The sequence below is a fragment of the Liolophura sinensis genome, chromosome 7 (genome assembly GCF_032854445.1).
Source record: "Liolophura sinensis isolate JHLJ2023 chromosome 7, CUHK_Ljap_v2, whole genome shotgun sequence".
Lineage (NCBI taxonomy): Eukaryota > Metazoa > Mollusca > Polyplacophora > Chitonida > Chitonidae > Liolophura > Liolophura sinensis.
This window is the reverse complement of record NC_088301.1, coordinates 13129848-13149165: the sequence shown is the minus strand read 5'-3', so window position 1 is coordinate 13149165 and position 19318 is coordinate 13129848. Positions and strand designations below refer to the sequence as shown.

Here is a 19318-nt window from a genome sequence, read left to right as displayed (position 1 = left end):
TATTCACTTTGAGATAAATGAACTGACTTCAAAGTTCAAAGCAATGTGAAAAAGTCACCAGTTTGTGAACTTCAAAAAGAAGTTCAGCTAGGCTTTTTTTCTCCAGCAAAATCTTCTACCCTTAGTACTGCTGTTCAGGCACTCTCAATTAGAAAGCTTGACCTTTCAACCATTACTTCCCTGCAACGATCATGAGATACCCTAAACTTTGATCCTTCTGAACTGTAAAAAATCACAACAAAATCTACTCAAAATACTTCAAAACCAACTCAAAACACAAACAGAACTCTCAAAGCAAAGTCAGTTGTGCATTTCACCTTAGTTTTGGTATGTTAAAATGCACTTTCAGAAGCATCGAAGGCCTTAAGATGACACCCACTGCCAACACATTTCTTTTTCTGATAAAACATTGATCACACTTCACAAAAAAACTCTGAAGTGGATGTATCAATCAGAAGCAAAGCAAAATGTGTCTAAATAAAAATGTTAAATTTTAGGTGATATACAGTAACTCAGTCATGGACAAGTTTTAGATCAAATAACAGCAGCTGTTTAATATAACCACTACTCACTGTGTTCTGAGCACCAGGATTCGATTTGTTCCACACACTTCTGAATAACGACAGGAGCCTCCTGGTTGGATGCTGACAAGCTTTCTGACAATTCCATGCCGAAAACAGCATCTAAAACAAGAAACTCAAGTTAGGGCTATAAAGGGGATTTTGTACAAATAAGTCAAACATTTTGATACACATAAATAAAAACATCTCTGACAAAAAAAGCCCATAAAACATTACGAATTTACATACACATTAAAAAAACTTATTAAACACTTTAATCTTGTACTTGTTATATGTTCAATTAATAGCCAAATGTTTTCCATACTTTGAGAGAAGCTTGAACGCCGCAGTCTTTCGAATTTCGGGAAGCTGCAATCTGCTGGTTTTGTTGTTGAACATACTCTGTGGCAACAGAGCCCACATTCTGTAAAAGGTAACAATAAGTGTTTTCACAAAGACAGCCATGTCAGAGTTCAAAGAAATCCTATAAAAAAAAATATCATTTTTTCTTTACATAAATGGGCCCCAACAGAAAAGGATACTATTATGAGCAGTACATGTACAGTTATTGAGTATTAAAAAAAAATTAGATAAAGTGACTGTATGTATTACCACCTCCACTAGTCACTGATTTATTCATATATTTATTTGAATGGTGTTTTCCGCCATCCTCCACAATATTTCACTTCTACCAAGACGGTCAGCATTATGGAAGGAGGAAACCGGATACTGGTCATTGTAAGAAAGCTGATAACGAAAACATTCATTATGAGCAACATACCCCTGCACTGTAAACCTTGTCTCATGAGGCCATACAAGAACTTATCACACAAGTGGCAACGCTGTAGCGATGAAAAACTGTACTCTACAAAATTATGGTTGGTCGGACCACAGGTTCCTGGAAAAGAGAAAAGACATACATTCCTACATGCACCGTGCATCGAAAGAAAAAAACCATTCTTGCTGGGTTTCACCTGAAGAATCAGATTGTTGTCCCATACCCTCATTCCTCAACCATTTTCCATATGAAATAGACAGTTGTTTTAGGTCACTTGGTAACTTGATGTTGGAGACAAAATTACATCGGGTTTTTTTTGAATCAAAATAACAACTTGTGAACATGAAAAAAAGATTAAAAGAATTAAAGTAAGCGTGGTATTCTGTATTGCAGTATTAAACACCCATTAAATAAATACTTCAGTTTGGCGATTAATTACCAAATTAATTAGTGAAATGGGAATGAAGGGCCCATAAGATCTAGCCACACAGCCAACTCGCATCCTCTAGCACAATACTGGGAGAAAGACTCCACTACTTCTGCATATGTGGTGTGTATATAGTTCTCATGCCTTGATACAGATGAGCCACCAATTAGAGCAGCTCTGCTTCTTGGTAAAGAATGGATAATTGGAAACGGGAGTGCGTGTTAAATTGCTGGATGACAGCCATAGATAGCACTGGAATCTTAAACTTCTTTAAGAAGGACACACAATTTGTACGAGAACGTGGGGTGCATGATATTGAGAGGGTGTGGAGAGAGATGGGGATGGGTGTACTACATGTATATCTGCCTTTACCCTAAGCAAATGGTAATACAATACAAAGTTTTCAACTTGGTAGGGAAAATCCATCAAAATTTTTAGCAGTAGGGCACTGGGTCATATCATCAAAGGTCAGGCCAACCTATCAGAGACTAGGTCACCAGTGAAGAGAGGGACCAATAGGTGGACAGCACTTTTGCTCTAGTGACCAATGCCACTGGGTGTATCATTTGTTGACAGCTGGGGATTGTCTGGCAGAGTTCACAACCTCCTGGCCAAGTGGTGCTTTCTAGAATGGATTACCTCCCCCTTTTAAGCTGTAACTAAGAGCTGACATTAGGTATTCTAAACCCATACAATTGTTGACAAACTTTTATCCATCTCTACACACAACATCATCTACAGAATACCAACCACCTGAGTTGTCACGATTTAATTACAGATAACAAATCTGATCTGAATACAACAGGGATGTAAAGCAGGTAATTTTTGTTGTTTCAGCCTGGGAGGTGCACATATAACTAAATCAACACTGCGTGCGTCACACCAACATGTCAAGAGAAAGATCGAGAACAAAAAGAAAACAAATATTCTAACATTAATAAACACTGCCTAAAGCCAGGTGGATACTCATACAGGTATTAATCTTCAAGAGGGCAGCCACACTAGGTACTTAAAAATAATCGGGTGAAGTTGTCCAGTTTAATTTTCTGCAGACTGTGACCGTGACCTGATCTGTGAATACATGCGCTTTCAAGAGGAAATGGGAAATGTGTGAGTGTTTTCAGTCTGCATCTACTGTGTAAATAAACTCTTCCCTAGAAGTGGTCTAAAAATTCTGTTCACAAAAAGGGTGCGCAAAGGTCAAAGGCAGGGGCATTGTTTTTGCATGTACATACCTTCCATTGGGTCTATACACTGGCCTGGTGGTGGAAGACATGTTGAATAGGGTCTCTGTAAAAGAGGGAGAGGGAGAGAGAGAGAGATGAGAGAAGAGAAAAAAAGCTGCTGAGAGGGGTCAAGCAGCGGTCAGTGTTACACTGTTATCTGCCCTGTGTGGTGAAGTACTAAAGCCAGGCTGATGGTTTGGGGGGGTAGGGCTCTTATTCCCCATGCACATAAAAGTCCAATCCAGTCCAGTCCAGTTCAGCCCAGCCCTACTCAATCTGGTCTATTTTACAAAGATTCCTGAGAGATTCTTCCACAAATGTCTTCCAACAACCTCTTCAAATTTGCCAGCATGGGTTCACAAGTATTTAGAACACTAATGCATAGCAGACAAAACACTGAACATTCCACTTAAAGTACAGCTGCCATTTTCATATAGACATAAAGATGCCATTTACAAGAACCTCTTTAACTTTCAATTAATTAGGTTTGTCTTGTTATACTTGACTCAGGACAGATGGAGGTCCTAAAATTCTACATTTAGCTATCAGTCAATAAATCACCTAGAAACAACATTTAGAATAAAATGGGCACCTCAAAGATAGGAGACAAATACTTGGTAATTATTTAATGAAAATCCAGAAAGAGAGATGTATAATAACACAGAAAAAATTTATACTGCAACAGATTTCATAAGTCTGAAATTTAATTGCTATTCAAACTCCCACGACATGAAGTATTTTGAAAACAAATATATTAGATTGTAGTTCCAGTTGAAAGTAAAATGAGCATACAGGTAGATTTATTTCAATAAAATGAAAACGAATCTTACATTTTCTGGATTTTGTCCACACAACTCATCTATACACACTAGGATTGATTTCAGATGGAAGTCATCTTCAATACCCATATGCTGAAAAACAAAACAAAATACAATGAAATAATTTGAGGGTAATAATCTTGGCATTGCATGTGTAAGTTTTACATGTATGAATTAAGAAACATGCTTAAAGATATCTGGCTCAAACCACAAAAATGTCAGCTGTCTGCCTGCATGACTGACAATCTGTGGTGCTGATATCCTGAGACCAAAACGCGCATTGATTTTCTGCTTAACTGAAGATACGCATAACAGTATCTTAACAAAAAAGAGCTTAACAAACAAGAAAAAGTACTGACTAGTGCACAGCAGACCTTCTGTCAAGTTGCACATTTAGGTCTGATACACTTTAATCTAAGAGAAAACCCACTCAATTGGGCCTATTACTTCTCTGTCTACTCAGGGAAGTACACTATACACACATGTTGAAATGAAGAGCTGGCCTCCATGTTGGACAGAGTTCCTGACCATAGATTTATGTCCAGACTAACCACTAACCCAGTGACCTAGTGCCACAGACAACCTCTCCCCACATGAACCTACACCTCTATACTTCATCACTATTAATGAAACAGAGCCAGCTGTGTGCATGGAAAACTACAGTTCTACTAGAGTTAACTCTCTTGCCATCCCTGGTCTTCAGTATTGGAGGCCAGAAATAGCCTTATTGCCCACCAACTGTATTACTCAGCTGGAACATACACAGATTAAAATGGTCTTAAAGAGGAAAAAGGGTAAGAATGTGAAATGCCAGATGTGGCTCATCCCTACAGTTAGTTGCTAAGCTACACCACTCCTTGATGGTGGTCACTAATCCAAAAGGGTCATAATGAACTCTACAAAAGCTGGTCCATAATCACTGGAACGCCAAACATTGTGGTTTGCCTGTCAACGATTCTTGCACACGGTTCTCAGTTTAGGAAATGGTACATGAAAACACCACCCCAAATCAGTACGACTTCAAAGCATATTAACATGATTCGCAAAAATCAAGTGAAATGAACGATCAAAGACCTGGAGACTATCCACATAACCCTTTCTCTACTTTTCATCACTTTCATTTTGTAAAATAAGAACATCCACTCTTGTTTATATGCAACAATTTGTGTGATAAAACACTTGGTTTCCTCACACCCAGACAGAGACAATGCGAAAAAACTGAAGTTTTATTGTCAATGTCTCCAATACACTCTAAATTGTTTGCACTGCTGTAAATTTCATACAGTAAACATCACAAAATGAACCACAAAACTATCAGTTATATTTTATAGGTTAGTGCACAGACAGTACATGTGTAGTTTCTGACTTTGGCTTAGGAGTGATTATGCATTGATCTATTCTATTTCAATTTTATTTATTTGTAAATGTTACATTTAAAATGTGTATGTGTAACATTTAAAATGTGTATGTGTAACACTTACAAACTGCTTGCATGTATATGTAGGCCTAAACAATGCCAGTGCCTGAAGCAGAGTAATTGATTATTCTTAGAGGTCAAGCCTATCTAAGTCCTGCAATTTTATATCTTCATACATATATATTTCAAACATCAGAACTTTAATTATAATACAAGAACTATACACAAATTAAAGGAATACATAGGGAGGATGCCTACATGCGAATCCTTCTAAATGCACATGACTTATCTTATCCCATCCACCAAAAAAAAAAACTGTTTGATAAAATGATATGAAACATTCTGATTTAAAAGCCAAGCCGTAAAAGTTTTTTTTTTCTTAATGCTATTTTTTAATGCTTCTCTGAACTCAGAATTGTTACTATGTGTAATGGGAATTACCTAAGGCAACCAAGGTTATACGTTTTGTTGAAGGATAACTAGATAAAAAGCTTGACGAAGCACCAACATAATACTGGCATATGCTTTAAATGCCCAACAGACCGCTCAATTATATGCCATTGCAAACAACCAGGTTAAAGATGACCTTGATCATGCAAAGAAGTGAAGGCTTTTCTCATCTCGGTCATGGTACAGCATAAAAGAAAATTCTGGCTTTCAGCTGGCCATCTACAGACATGGTCCACAGCCATGGCACAATTCACTGTCCTCTTCCACAAGGTCAACTGTTTGACAGCCTGGTCTCAATTTTAGGTCATTTTTATTTGGAGGTCCAGATAAAACAAGTAAATGGCCAAACATTCTGCCACACCAAGTATTCATTTAATAATTAATTGAATCATAAAAGCCTGTTATTCTGAGTTGCAGAACTAAACCATGTACAGGTACAGTAGATGACAAAAGGTGTGCACTGGGCCGGATTCTCCTAAGAGTTCTATTGATCTTAGGGGTAGTGACACTTGCTTGGAAATTGTAAGTTTCCACACCCAAAGTAATACATTTTATGACATTTATTTGCCTCTAAATATGTGGGGTTTTTTTGAACCAAATATTTGGTCATTTACCACAGTCATAAGCTGTAAGCGCACACGCATTTAGAGACTGTCAACTATTAGGGGAACTACAAACCTCCAAGGTACTCCAAGGCACCCCCCACTGCTGAACTGTCAGCCTTTTCCTACTTTTTAATCAATTAGCCCAGTAGTTGAATGTTACTAAGATAGTGTGTGGTAAGAATGAGGTTAATTGCTAGCCAAGATTAGGGAAAATACATCATGAGAGGGCACCAGGCTCTCTCCACATCTCCACATGTCTGACAGCCTAGACAGCCTGGGAAAGTCAACCAGGGCTCAATGATGAATAATACTCAACCACACAGATAATTTTATCTGGCTTACTTAGTGCACTGAAGATTTCTTTCGGCTAATGCTGGAAATTTAATACTTTCAAGGCTGACAAAATATCTCCAGGAGATTTTACCTTGGTACACCTCACATTTGCACATCTATAAAGAGATGAAATTATGTCTTGATAAAAACTCAGATCTTTACCCGCCCAAAAGAAATTTTGCCTCAGTGCAGTTCACATGTTTTGATGGAGATGATTTTACCTTTCTACAGTTAAATTGCACCTGGCAGGTACAAGAAACAGATTCCATGCACGGCTGGATGCAAGATAACAACTTGGGACAACAGACTCGGAGAGATTTTCGCATGGAAGCGCGGAAACTCTTCATCTTGGAACTGAAGAAATAGTCTGATTCAATCCTCAGACAGTAGGTTAAACTACTGTCAACTGAGAAATTCCAGCTTTTATATGTGGCTGAGCAAAGTTGGTAGGGGAACCACAGGACATGATTATTGCAGACATGCATACCTCTTGTGTGTGGCAGTCAAGCAGTTCAGCCAAACCAACTCTAGGCACTGTGCTGGCCATTGATATGCTAATCTCTATTCAATCCTGAAGCCAGTCACAAAAACCAGGTCACCTCTCTCAATATTCTCACCCAGTTTTAATTATGTAAGTCTGTCCACATGGATACCCTTGGTAGAGTTCAAGTCTGCTCAAGCCAAAAACAGCCCATGCAAAGTTAACCCAGTACAGGAAAGTCATATGGCACATTTGAATATCAGTATGCAGCCCCCCACACTCCCCGAAAACATCGAACTAATTCAGTGCTACATGTAGGTCAGTCATGTCCAGTTTCAGGATACCTCATGAAAAGAAATGTATTTTTCTTTCCTTCTCAAATTATCAATTTTTATCAATTGAATTTGCACAGTAAAGAAAAATACTTGCATACTTGTACAAAATTACAAAACTGTTCATTAAGGATCAACTAAACTCATGAAAACATACTTGGCAACAGCTTCACCTTAACTGAAGTTTGCCATAGTGTTCTTCTGTATCAATCTTCGTTAATTCTGCAGTGCCAGACTTAAGTTCTTGATTTATGAGAAAATGTGCTTCTTGCATGTACTTGGGAATACACGGTAAAACTTTTATTGCACTGAATACAGATTTTATGAACTGAAACAGATGAAACTTGCTCAAGTTATAACTACAGACAATGTCACCTGTTCTAGTACAAACTAATTAACCAGGTATAGCGTGACAGAAACAGGATATGCACATCAAGTCACAAAAAACATCAAGGGATGGACGAAGCAAGGTTATAGAGTACGAAATAATTTGTCAACTGCACTCAGAATTTCGAAATTTTTATCATTTTCCCAATTTATACACTAGTATTTCAGAGATATTTACTTTTATTTCTACCATATCATACTAGTTGCAGAGTCAACCTTCTTGACAGACATGAAAATCAACATCTAGACCCTTCCGTTCACACTTATGCAAGTGTCAACATATGTCTGTTGTTTTCATATCAACCGACATCCACCTAACACTTAACTTAAGTTAACACTTAACTTAAACACAGTTTAATAATTAGTACATTTATCATACATAAAACAACGGCAATACAAAAAGAAATAGTAACACTAAGTTGTTTTCAGAATTAGTTTGACAGAAACTTTTCTCAACAGAAACCAAACAAATAATATTGATTACAAATTCATTGCAATCTTTTCACAAAAAGGAATCAAAACCAGTTGAGTGAGTTTCAGGATTTGAACTCTGGACAGTTTAAATAAGAACAGGAGTGCCGACTTACCCGAAGTCTCTCCTCTGTCATCTTTTGAAGCTCTGCTCCATTGATGTTCTGTGTCTTGAAGAGATCAGCATAGCGATAGAGGTTAAGCGCGGCCATCCATTCCAATACATTGTTCACAGACCACTTCTCTACAGGCTGAAAAAGAACAAGGTCAAAACAGGTGTAAATCAAGGGCTGAAATCTGACCTACATCCAAACAGTATTACAGCCATATGAATTACTTCCTTAACGATGTACATGTAAACATCATTTCACATTAAATCACATCAGGGTGGACTTTAAACTGACATTCAGAAGTGGTTGTATGGCTGTGTGACTGGGTCCCCTCATGGCTGTGTTTACATGCACAGTAGTGGAGCAAGCTGACACTACTGAGGGACACTACTGAGGGGCACGGGCATCTGAGGTGAACTGATGGCAGCCTGACATAAAGCTCAGGTAACAGTTAGCCGCAGTGAGTGGGGGGAGGAGGGGAAGCTTAGGGATCAAGTCTTCGCTTGAGGTTAACCACAGGCATACCTGAACAGGTGTGAAGTAACGAGAAAGCCGTATGTCAACGAGGAAGTGAAGGAAGAAGACTGCTGAGGTTTACATGTGGTATTTGGCAAACTGGCAACAAAGGCTAATAGGTCACTAGGCTGTAACCTTACTTCAAGGTTTCCATGACAACAGCAGGTTCCAGTCAGAACAGTGCAATGACCTAAACCCAATATATACTAGGGGTACTACAAATTTAGGAATATTTTCTTGTTTTGCATCATTATATGGTAATGTGCTGAATTTGCAACAGAAGCTGAAACCTTGAAATGCCCTAAAGTCTTTGAAGGAGAATAAAATTTAAATATCAATAAACTACCATTGAAAAGAGTATGCTTTTCCTCGCCATAAAAAATTCTAATATGTACCTCAAGTTGATAAATTATAAATAGTCAGCGCCAAAATCCGCTGTGGGCGACTCCATTTTGCCTATGAACTAGTCCTGAAGTCTTCTGTGTTAGGAGGACAATTGCCGTCAGAAACCGCCGAAGTGCAGTTCGTACATTTCCAGTAGAACTCTTCTTCCTAGAAGGTAGCAAACAGTACAGTTCGTTTTCCGCTTGCCGATCGGGAAACCAGAATGTTGGACGTAGGTTCCCAGTTTACATGAATAAAGCCGGCAGTTTTAGTGACTCTCAATGGCTGAGAGGCAACACACCCCAAGCATAAATTACAGGGTGTTAAAGATGGAGGACGCAATGGACTCAGCAATTTATGCCAGCTTTGCCGTTTTCAGGCTTTAGGTGTATGGCGAGGAAAAATCGCAAAATTATGAAACAGGCACCACCAGATAGAAAAAAATGTGCTCTTTTCAGCCTATAGTGTCATATTTTTAGGTTTTCTTCTCCTTTAACTGACTTACTAATTAAGAATATGTTTTCACCAAAATGTATGGGAAGGAAGGTAAGCCTGACTTTTGCCCACAAGTATTTAATGTCACCAAGGATAACCAACTATTCCCTGTTTTCCCTGTCTGTCAATAACGTGATGTACTCATGCATAAGAGTTACATGTCCTTCATTACTGCATTCCGGCTTGTTCTTGTTGACGAATAGACGTAAAATGAGGTTAATCCCCCACCTCCCCCCTCCTCAAATCCTTGGATGCGCAGTTCACACGCAGCCTCCCCCTCCCCATGAACCTAACAAACTCCAACACTGTTTTCCTGTTTAGCCAAGTTCAACTCGGGCACCTAGGGCAAGCCCCAGAATGTGACTTTCCAGAGCACAGAGGCCATCATCTTCCCCTAACTACAACACCGGGAAAAATGACACGTTCCAGCGTAAAAATACTCCAGTTTTTTTCTGTTCTATCTGGTTATATCCAGTTTTAGGCTCTCTTTTTTGGGCTTAACCATCCACCACAATAATGCAAGATCAGGAAATGTCCAGCAGTGCGCAAATGTCAAGTTTGACTAGGCTGAGTAGTGCAAGGTTACCTAGCCAGTGTCCGTATAATATACAACTACTGTAAATCTTCGACCGTTGCAACTTCTGAAGCACTTTTTTCCAGAGGGATTCATGCAAGCAATCATGATGATATTGACTCCAAAAATGTTTTGTCTTGTTAAAGATGCAAGCTTCATAAAACTATCTAGATTATTTCTCTATACCCCAAAGTTCACTCAGGATGTTTCAAAAACATTGGTCGTAGTGGCAATTGAAAAAGCTGAAGACTTAGGTTACAGGTCCATGCAGTTACAGAAATATCATTATGAACAACAATAACGGTATAAGCACTCCAAAATTCAAGCACCATTAATCTATGTGGTCAGTCCTGGACAGTATGTCTCTCTGAGGTAATATATATATATATAGACAATACCTAAATCAATATCCCGTTCTGCTATATGTACATGTAGTTTTCACATGACAATTCTGAACACAAATCATGTAATATTTGCGTCAATGATGAAAAATGAGATTTTACAAATATTGAGAGAAATTGATAGAAAAAAAGTGTGCATGACACAGTATGAGTCATTTATTGGATTTTTTCTCCACCTAGTGAAGCTGACAGTTGATGTTTATTGTGTCTGTTGAGTACTAATAATCTTAGCCTCTCTTATTGATCCAATCGATTGGTTATCTCCCTTTATACCTACCAACATCAATTTCCCAAACAATCTGCAACGTTGTCTGAGGCCCAATAATTTTAATAGAAGAGAAGGAAAGCTAAATGACACAAAACAACTTTCACCTCTTTCTCTGTCAAAGTATTCTTATTTCACTGATAGAATGCCATATGAAGAATTTTTCATTGATATGGTTGGCACACACACATGTTTACAGAATAAATTTCTTTGTCATTAAAGAATAAATATAGTCTATTAAAAATTCTTTAAATGAGGTGAAAGATAACGATAGTTAAACGAATAAACCTAAGCCATATTCTGAGAACCTTCAAACCCTCAACCCAAAAACTAAGGAAAAAAAAGTTGGGGCACTAACACAAAGTTAGTATCTAAGTGACAAAAAAGTTTCAGAAAAAAAAAAAGATATATTTCTACCCAATTCCAGGGTGTCAATGACCTCATCGCAGAATAGTTTCCCAGATGTTTCTGTGCTTTTAAATAGCACCCAGTAGAGGCTATAAAACTGGTCATGCAGCCATCAAGAAGATATCCCTTAAAGGATGCTAAACCATGGGGTCAATGGGGACACACCTGACAAGTGAATGAACACAGCCCTATACTGTCCTTTAATTAACATGGGGTGAAGACGAAATGGGGTTAATGAAATAATAACTGGTAACTGGAGAAAGAAAAAAGGGCAGATGGTTTGGAAGATCTCAACAGGACCAGCCATGACAAGGACATTAACCCAGTCTGGTCACACTTCACTGACTCCAGCCTGTTCAGGGTACCTGATTAGGACACTCTTACACAGCTGGGCCTGCCTGCCCTTGTGGTGATGTAAAGTTATGGCCTGCTGCCTCCCCCCACCTGAGGTCCTCCTAAACAGGTTACTGGGTTAATATATGCATAGAGATGAGTTATGGCAGATAATTTGGCACTGAGTGAGGCTCTCAAGGAAGGGGTCCCCTACAGAATTTGGAGAATGGAGAGGCACCCCAGACTCTCTCTCATATATACACACATGTATGCAAGCCTCCATCGGTTCTTTGGTAAATTTGTCAAACCATCAGAACTGAAGGCATTTATTTTTCTTTTCAATATATCTTAATTGTAAAGCAGATCAAAGTTCTCCTTCAAGTCATATGAAGTGCTTTATTGAGAAATACACCATCTTAACTACAAAAGGATATCAATCCGAAATAAAGAAAAAAAAAATTCCATGGATTTATCCTTCTGCAAGCCATAATCCAAACCACTGGTGGCATCTGATTAACTTAACTTTTAAGTCTCACATCACCTGGAGGGAATTCTTCAGGGGTTGAAGTGGGGATTTGGGGGTGGGGGTAGTTAATTCTTGCAAAGATATTTCACTACACTTCATCTTCACAAAGAGCAATTCACTGAAGCCAGCAGAGTGCTTACTGGCCAGACATTAACCTATTTCTCCTCCCTCCCCCCATCTGCAGGCTCCCCACTGTGCAGGGAGTTGCCCTACTTCCCCTCCCCCCCACCCCAGAAGAACAAGACCAGCCTGTTAGGTTAACACATCACCCTGGGGTGCTCACACCACTAGTCTTTCACTGGAAATTTTCCACTGCTGTTATAGGCTTTTGTCTCCTAACACAAGTAAACCACACACAAGACAGCTATCTCACTTCACCATTCTTTGATAGCCTTGCTTCTAAACCAAGACTTCCCTTTTACTGAAATGGGCGTGAGCATCCCCTTTGGACAAATCCATCTTTTCTGTTCAGTTTTGTTTTTCAAACCCAACTGTTAACAACAGTAACGGGATTAGTATAGCAGATGAGTTACAATTATGATACACATGAAACCCACAGGACAAGTTTCTCAAGATCACAATCAGGAAATTTGCAGGGTAAAAGTAAAAAATGAAAAAAAAAATAAATAAAAGTAAAATGGCTCTGGGCAATGAGTACCCTTTCTTTGTTACAAGTTCTGGGCTGCATGCGGGTACCGCCATCAAACCTCAAGAGAAAAAAAAAACAAATAAAGACAGTCATGCTGGGTCATCACAACCCGTATAATTTTTTTTTTTTTTTCTTTCGGTTTCTAATGATGCCCGGTCTGGAAATGATAGCAATTAAATGCACGTGGACAAAACATGAACAAAACAGGATAAGGAGACTTCCTGGATTACACATATTCACCAGAGATCTAGAATTTTGTTTAGATTAATTTGCTGCACATCACCTCAAGCACCAGAGCTGGAATGTGCCTCTGTTGGTTATAAAATGTTGTACCTCGCAAGCTGTATAGGGACTTAATTATATGCCAGAATTCTGCCTGGTAAATAAATCCAGGCTACCTCACTGATGCTCAAGCCACAAGATTTCTTCTTCAGCATTGGGACAGTAGCTAGAAAACACTAAAAATGTGCTCCTTTCATGAATATAATGATTATTTTGGGAGGAAATCATTTTTGTTATCCACATTAAACACTATAATTCAATGACCTCTCTTCTCCTCCGTTAAATATTCCTTAGTACAGCGTAAATCACCAATCAAATGAATAAATACCTACTGTCTCAGGGCATCCGCGAGATCATACACATTTTGCTGTACGCACCCACCATAAATAAACCTGCTTATTACTTATTACTATTTATTCTTATTACTGTAACTCTTCAACCATTTTGCATGTTTGCAAGACGTTTATTCTGGTGTATTCGAGGACACTACTCTGTGTGACAAATATACTTTCAGTGAAGCCTTAAAATTCGTCAGCCCAACCATTGTAGTTTTTGCATTAATTGCACTGAAAGGTGCAGTTATTTAATATGGGAAAAGACTGAGGAATAAGGGTATTAATGATTAGGCTGCGAAACTAGATAGATAGCAGAGTACTTACCAGATAGGGTTCTGTGGTAACCCCCACCCGTCGACCACACTGGTTACTGGAAACTGTGGAGCATATGTTATGGCAGCATTTACCACACACTGCAATAAACCAGAACAAACCACAATTATACATATGCACATGTACCTGAAATGGAATGACAGCCATTATAAGAATGCATTGTACACACATGAAACTCACCCACACAACTAAAAAACAAAATGTAACCCTTTAACTACAGGTTAGATTCATTTCGATGTAATATGCTGTACATATATAACTAACAAACAGAAAAACTTTTGGTTAGAAAAGTTCAAACTCAAATGTGTAACGGTTAAGTAAATTCTGATGTATATGTGTTCAGCTCTTGGAGTTGAATGTTAGTTGGTTGTTACGATGTTGTCAGTGCGACAATGGTAAAATATATGGTGAAAGATAATAGTTTCCAGTGGCAAGGAGGACATTCAGGGAATGTACCCTTCCCAATTCTCCAATACCACTTTTCTTTCCTTCACAATATGTATGTAAGCTTTCCCTGAGTGTACATCACCCTATATATATATATATATATATATATATATATATATATATATATATATATATATACACACACACACACACACACATGTACATGTATTTGACTTGCTATGTGAGCTAAATATGAATTAACATGAACATCAGACACATTAAGTTTAGGAGTTAATTTGATATCTATGTGGGCGAACTCACGACAGTACAGTGAAAAGGCAATAAAAACTTCATTGCAGTAAACCAGGTCAGTTTTTGCAGCATTAGACGTTTAAGAGCTATAGCAGCTGACAAATGCTGAAAGTTTAATCAAGTAGAACAAAGACGTCTTGTTCGCTCTTAACAGCCAGTCATTTAGCCTACCTAGGACAGGGTATAGATTTATGTACATGACAAAGACAATTTTGCTCCATGGACAACATTCTAACAAGACTGACAGGCATGATCTTATGTTTTGGTTATAATAGTGACAAAGCCAGTCAAAAAAAAGAAAGAAAAAAAAAAGAAAGAGCAAATATTCTCATCATACCATTAAGTGTAGGTAATTGATTTCTAAATTTTTTTTGTTTTAGTCTTTTCTTCACTGAACGATAATTATTTCCACCAATTAAAAAGTTCAGCCAAAGCAGTGTATATTACCCAATTTTTGTTCAATCTGCCTAAAGGTGCTACCAAACATTAACCAATCAGATTCAATTTTCCCCATGACTTGCCTACATCACATATATCTTTGGACCAATTATATTACTGTATGATGCGAGCAATGCCACGTGCTTTTCTGGCATGATGAATAATGCATAATACCTAACACATGCTAAATAGTCTGAGCATTGTCATGATCTGGCCACAGATAGATGATAATAATTAATTAATATATATGTATAAGCGGAAGGAAAATGAACGTAGTAAAATGTGTGGGTGGCTCCTTCCTGGAGGCAGATTGAGGTGGACAAGATTACTCATCCATCGTTCACTACCACAGGAAATTTAAATGTGCTTTTGACAGAATCTGTGTCTAAAACTGGACACACTCAAACATCACGACTCAGAAATTATCACAATTTGCACTATTCTCCACATGACATGAGTATGTATGAGGTCACTTAAAAGTGGGGAATTCCACCTTTAATTAAGCCATTTTAAACAGATAATCAACAGGTGAGTAAAACATCTATTGTTCGCGTCCAAAAAAAAGCCCCAAACATCAGATACTTATCACACTGAGCAGGATCATCTGGCCTGGTACCAGAATAAAGATCAAGGGACATGATCAGCTAACGACATGGATGCGTGTACAGCAAACAGAAAGTGACACTCTCTGCAGTAGCAATTTTATTTCTTTTCCTTTTCATTCATGCTATCCTGTTCACCTGCTGTGTACCTAACTTTAGGGGGAAATACAGCATTAACAATGTATGTGCAAACATGTGCTCTTTTGATTGACAGCAGACTATACTCATACATCAAAACTCTTTGAAGTACATGTACACTGGAACTGTGCTCCGAACGCCTCAAATGCCAGACACAAAGTCCAAACGGGAAATTAGAATCAATCTTGCCCTCTTGAAAAGCCTGGAATGCTTCCACTTGGCACGCGCACAGCAAATCTCTCTCTCAGAATTCTACATCCTCTACCACTTGACAGGGTTCTTAAATGATCACTATATATCACAAGCAGAGAGAGGAAATGGCATACATTAGCTGCCAGTCTAGATCCCTAAGTTTCAAGGGCCAAACCTTTTTCCCCTAAAAACTGAAGTGTGAAATATTACATCTTGGTTTTTTTTTTCTTTTTTATTCCTGCACTAAGACGATCCTATTTATTACTGCCACTTACATGTACATGGAAAGATTACATGCACCAATTTGTTGTCCAAAATTGATCTTTAAACTTGTCTTCATTTTCTGACCACAGATAAATAACATCTCATATTCATTTCAAACTTGACATTTCCCACACAAATGACAAATAAAGGTGTCATTTTTACAGATTCTGTTCCAATTCAAAAGAAAAAATTTTGTCAGAAGCCTCCAACATGCAGAAATAGGTGAAATCTTAAAATAAAATGTGTTAGTACATGTATAATTTTGGTATTAAAATCACATGGGTTCTATGGTCACTTGTGCAAGTTAAAATTTCAATACAGGCTTGATAAAACAACTACAGGGACCTTAAGATAGCACTGATTAATTGCACCTCAAATATGAAATTGCAGTGTTCACTGAACACAGTACTTAAAATTTTTGACCACACAGTGAATTTTCCAAACAGAAACCGAAAGCTCAAAACAGAAGTATACTAGAGTAAAGATGTACATTTCGGAATTATACTTTGCTCTTTATCGAACCTGTGTCAGCAGGTGGATGGCCCTTGAATGGTGAAAAAGCAGAGCCAACTTATCCAACATATCTGAGCATGCTGGTTTTCCACATTTTGCGACAGTATCCTCTATTTATTTACATTTTTAAAGATTAATAAAGAAACCTTTTCTAAACTAGGAAGAGAAGGGGCTTTATGGGGCCAGGTAGCTAGGTTACACCAATAGCTCTACGATTTTCCACTTTCTTCCACACAAAAGATTCACCTATGTGTGCATGTATTTGGTTTTGATGGCCCAGTGTGGCATGGCCTAGCACATGTGTATGACTGACCACCCTATAGTGTCCACTCTTCATACTGACCATGGCAACTGACGGGCAAGGCCAGGGCAATCAATGAACAGCCAGCAGTAACCATAACACTAGTAAACTATGCAGCCATATGCTTGTTCCTTGACCAGTCTGATCTGACAACCCATTACCTAGTTTGTGTAACCCATGACTGATTATAATTACCTTTACAGCTTTAGGCCCTGTTTAACATGTGGCCATGTCAGGTCTATTTTGACAACAACATTTTGCTGCCCATTTGGCACACAAATCCAAATTTCTGTAATTCTTCAATCATTTCACTTTTAGAAAAGTGTTTGTTCAAGCATATTCTGAAGGTATTATTCTGCTTTGAGCAATATAATTCTACTTTTTCTGAAGTCCTGAAACTGGCTAATCCAACCAATGCAGTGTTGTCTCCAAAATCAAATTAAAAATGTGCATATATTGCACTGAAAGTTGCTCTTTGATATGCGATAAAGTTGAGGAATTAGGGTACATACACTGATATAAAAAAAAAAATCACATGTGCATTTAATATTTTCTTCAAGAAACAAGGCAAGCTTATATGTCTCATACATGTAAGTCGACTAATATTTAATTGGTGTTTTATGCCATACTCGAGAGTAAATATGTATACAAATATATAATTCAGTATCAAAACTGCATAGTAAGCAGTGATGGGTGCATTTTCAAATATATATGGGTAATTTGACATAAATTTACAAAATATATTAAAGACAATTTTTTTTAGTGTTAGTAATCAATCCATGTCTTTGACAAACTCTATTGCTATGACTCATGTAGTACACTCAGGAAAGCATATAGGCCTACAGAGATTTAACATCAGGTGTTTCCATATTATACTTTAACACACGCACACACACACAAAAAACAAACCCAAAACAAATGTAACTAAAACGTCAAATCCTAACACTATTTCTAAATCATCTTGAATATGACAAATTTGCTACGTGGCTATAGAATAAAAATAATCAGATATTTTTGTACATGTATTCATTTACCATGATCATTAGGGAATACACTGGGAGAATGAGTGAGTGTCTAGGGTTTAACGTTGTACATTACAATTTTTCATCCTTATGACCACGACTGAATAGTTAGAAAGAATGTAAAGTGCCTCCTTGTTGCAGTGTATATATTGGGTAGACATAATTTCCAATTATATTATTTAAATTGTATCTACTTAATATACATTTCAGCCCATTATAGAAAGGCAGTTTCTTACCTGAATAGTTATATACATGTCATATGTTTACAATTAGTTCCTCCATTTGAAAATTTATACCACCTTTTAAAACCTCCGGTGAATATACAGTACATGGTAAGTTTACCTAACACAGTACCTATAACTTACTCTGAAAAATAAGGCTATAAACAGTGATTATTTTAAAATGCATACCTGAGCATCCCGTGTGGTAATAAAGCCTAGGGTCAGGACAACTATAGAAGGGGCTGGAAGACTTGTCCCCACCCACAGACTCCATCATAAAGGAGGGGTGGACAGCCGAAGGGTTGCTATCTGCCCAGTAGCTCAGTCCATTCTCTCCATACAAATAAGAATACATAGACTTGCCAGGGAGCACCACACTCAAAATTCCACCTGGTCAGTAATAAGGCATAGGTCCTGGATCTCAACAGGCTAACCTCTATCACACAACAGTGAACTGTAAGTTCACAAGCTGACGCTATAGTATTGAACCTCTCCTATTTCTTCACAACGAGGTAACTTTTAAATGTGGCAGAATCAAATAATGTTGATCTAGGTCTACCACTTAGTTGATGGGTTGTTGTCTATGTGTAGAGGGTAATGTCCAGTCTACAAAGAGCACAGTCTTGTCCACGTGTGGCTCTGGTCACTGTAATCCTAGGGTCACTGCTTTAAGGATAAGCCTGCCGCTATCCTTCCCTGGGCCTCATATCAATCCACTCTTACTGCCCACTGGACTCTTTACAGCTTCCTTGACTAATGTGAAGATCCACAGCTCAGTTAAACAGGCTGCCTTCACCATCTACAGGCTTCAGTAGTTTGGCACATAGCCATCTGGCCCAGTCACTTTGCCTCTGACAGATCTGGCCTATTTTAAGCTGAGCCACTCAGAGCTTTTGTCAGTGCCCTACTTAGCCTGTTTTGGCTTATGAATATGTACTAGTGTATATATGGCATTCACTGTACCAAAGGCCCCAGGTATATGTGCTCTAGACCAGGCAAGGCACTTCCTACTGGACACACAGGCACACTAAA

At 38.1% G+C, this 19318-nt stretch overlaps 1 protein-coding gene across 1 annotated transcript in view; it reads right to left on the bottom strand.

Annotated features, from left to right (window-relative positions):
• The window catches only part of LOC135470408 (phosphatidylinositol 3-kinase regulatory subunit alpha-like), a 106574-nt gene that overhangs the window by 9988 nt on the left and 77268 nt on the right, over positions 1 to 19318 (bottom strand). Inside the window, 7 exon segments of the mRNA XM_064749330.1 lie at positions 573 to 683; positions 886 to 984; positions 1342 to 1458; positions 3001 to 3055; positions 3822 to 3902; positions 8402 to 8536; positions 13888 to 13976. Coding sequence (XP_064605400.1) covers positions 573 to 683; positions 886 to 984; positions 1342 to 1458; positions 3001 to 3055; positions 3822 to 3902; positions 8402 to 8536; positions 13888 to 13976 — 687 coding nt within the window.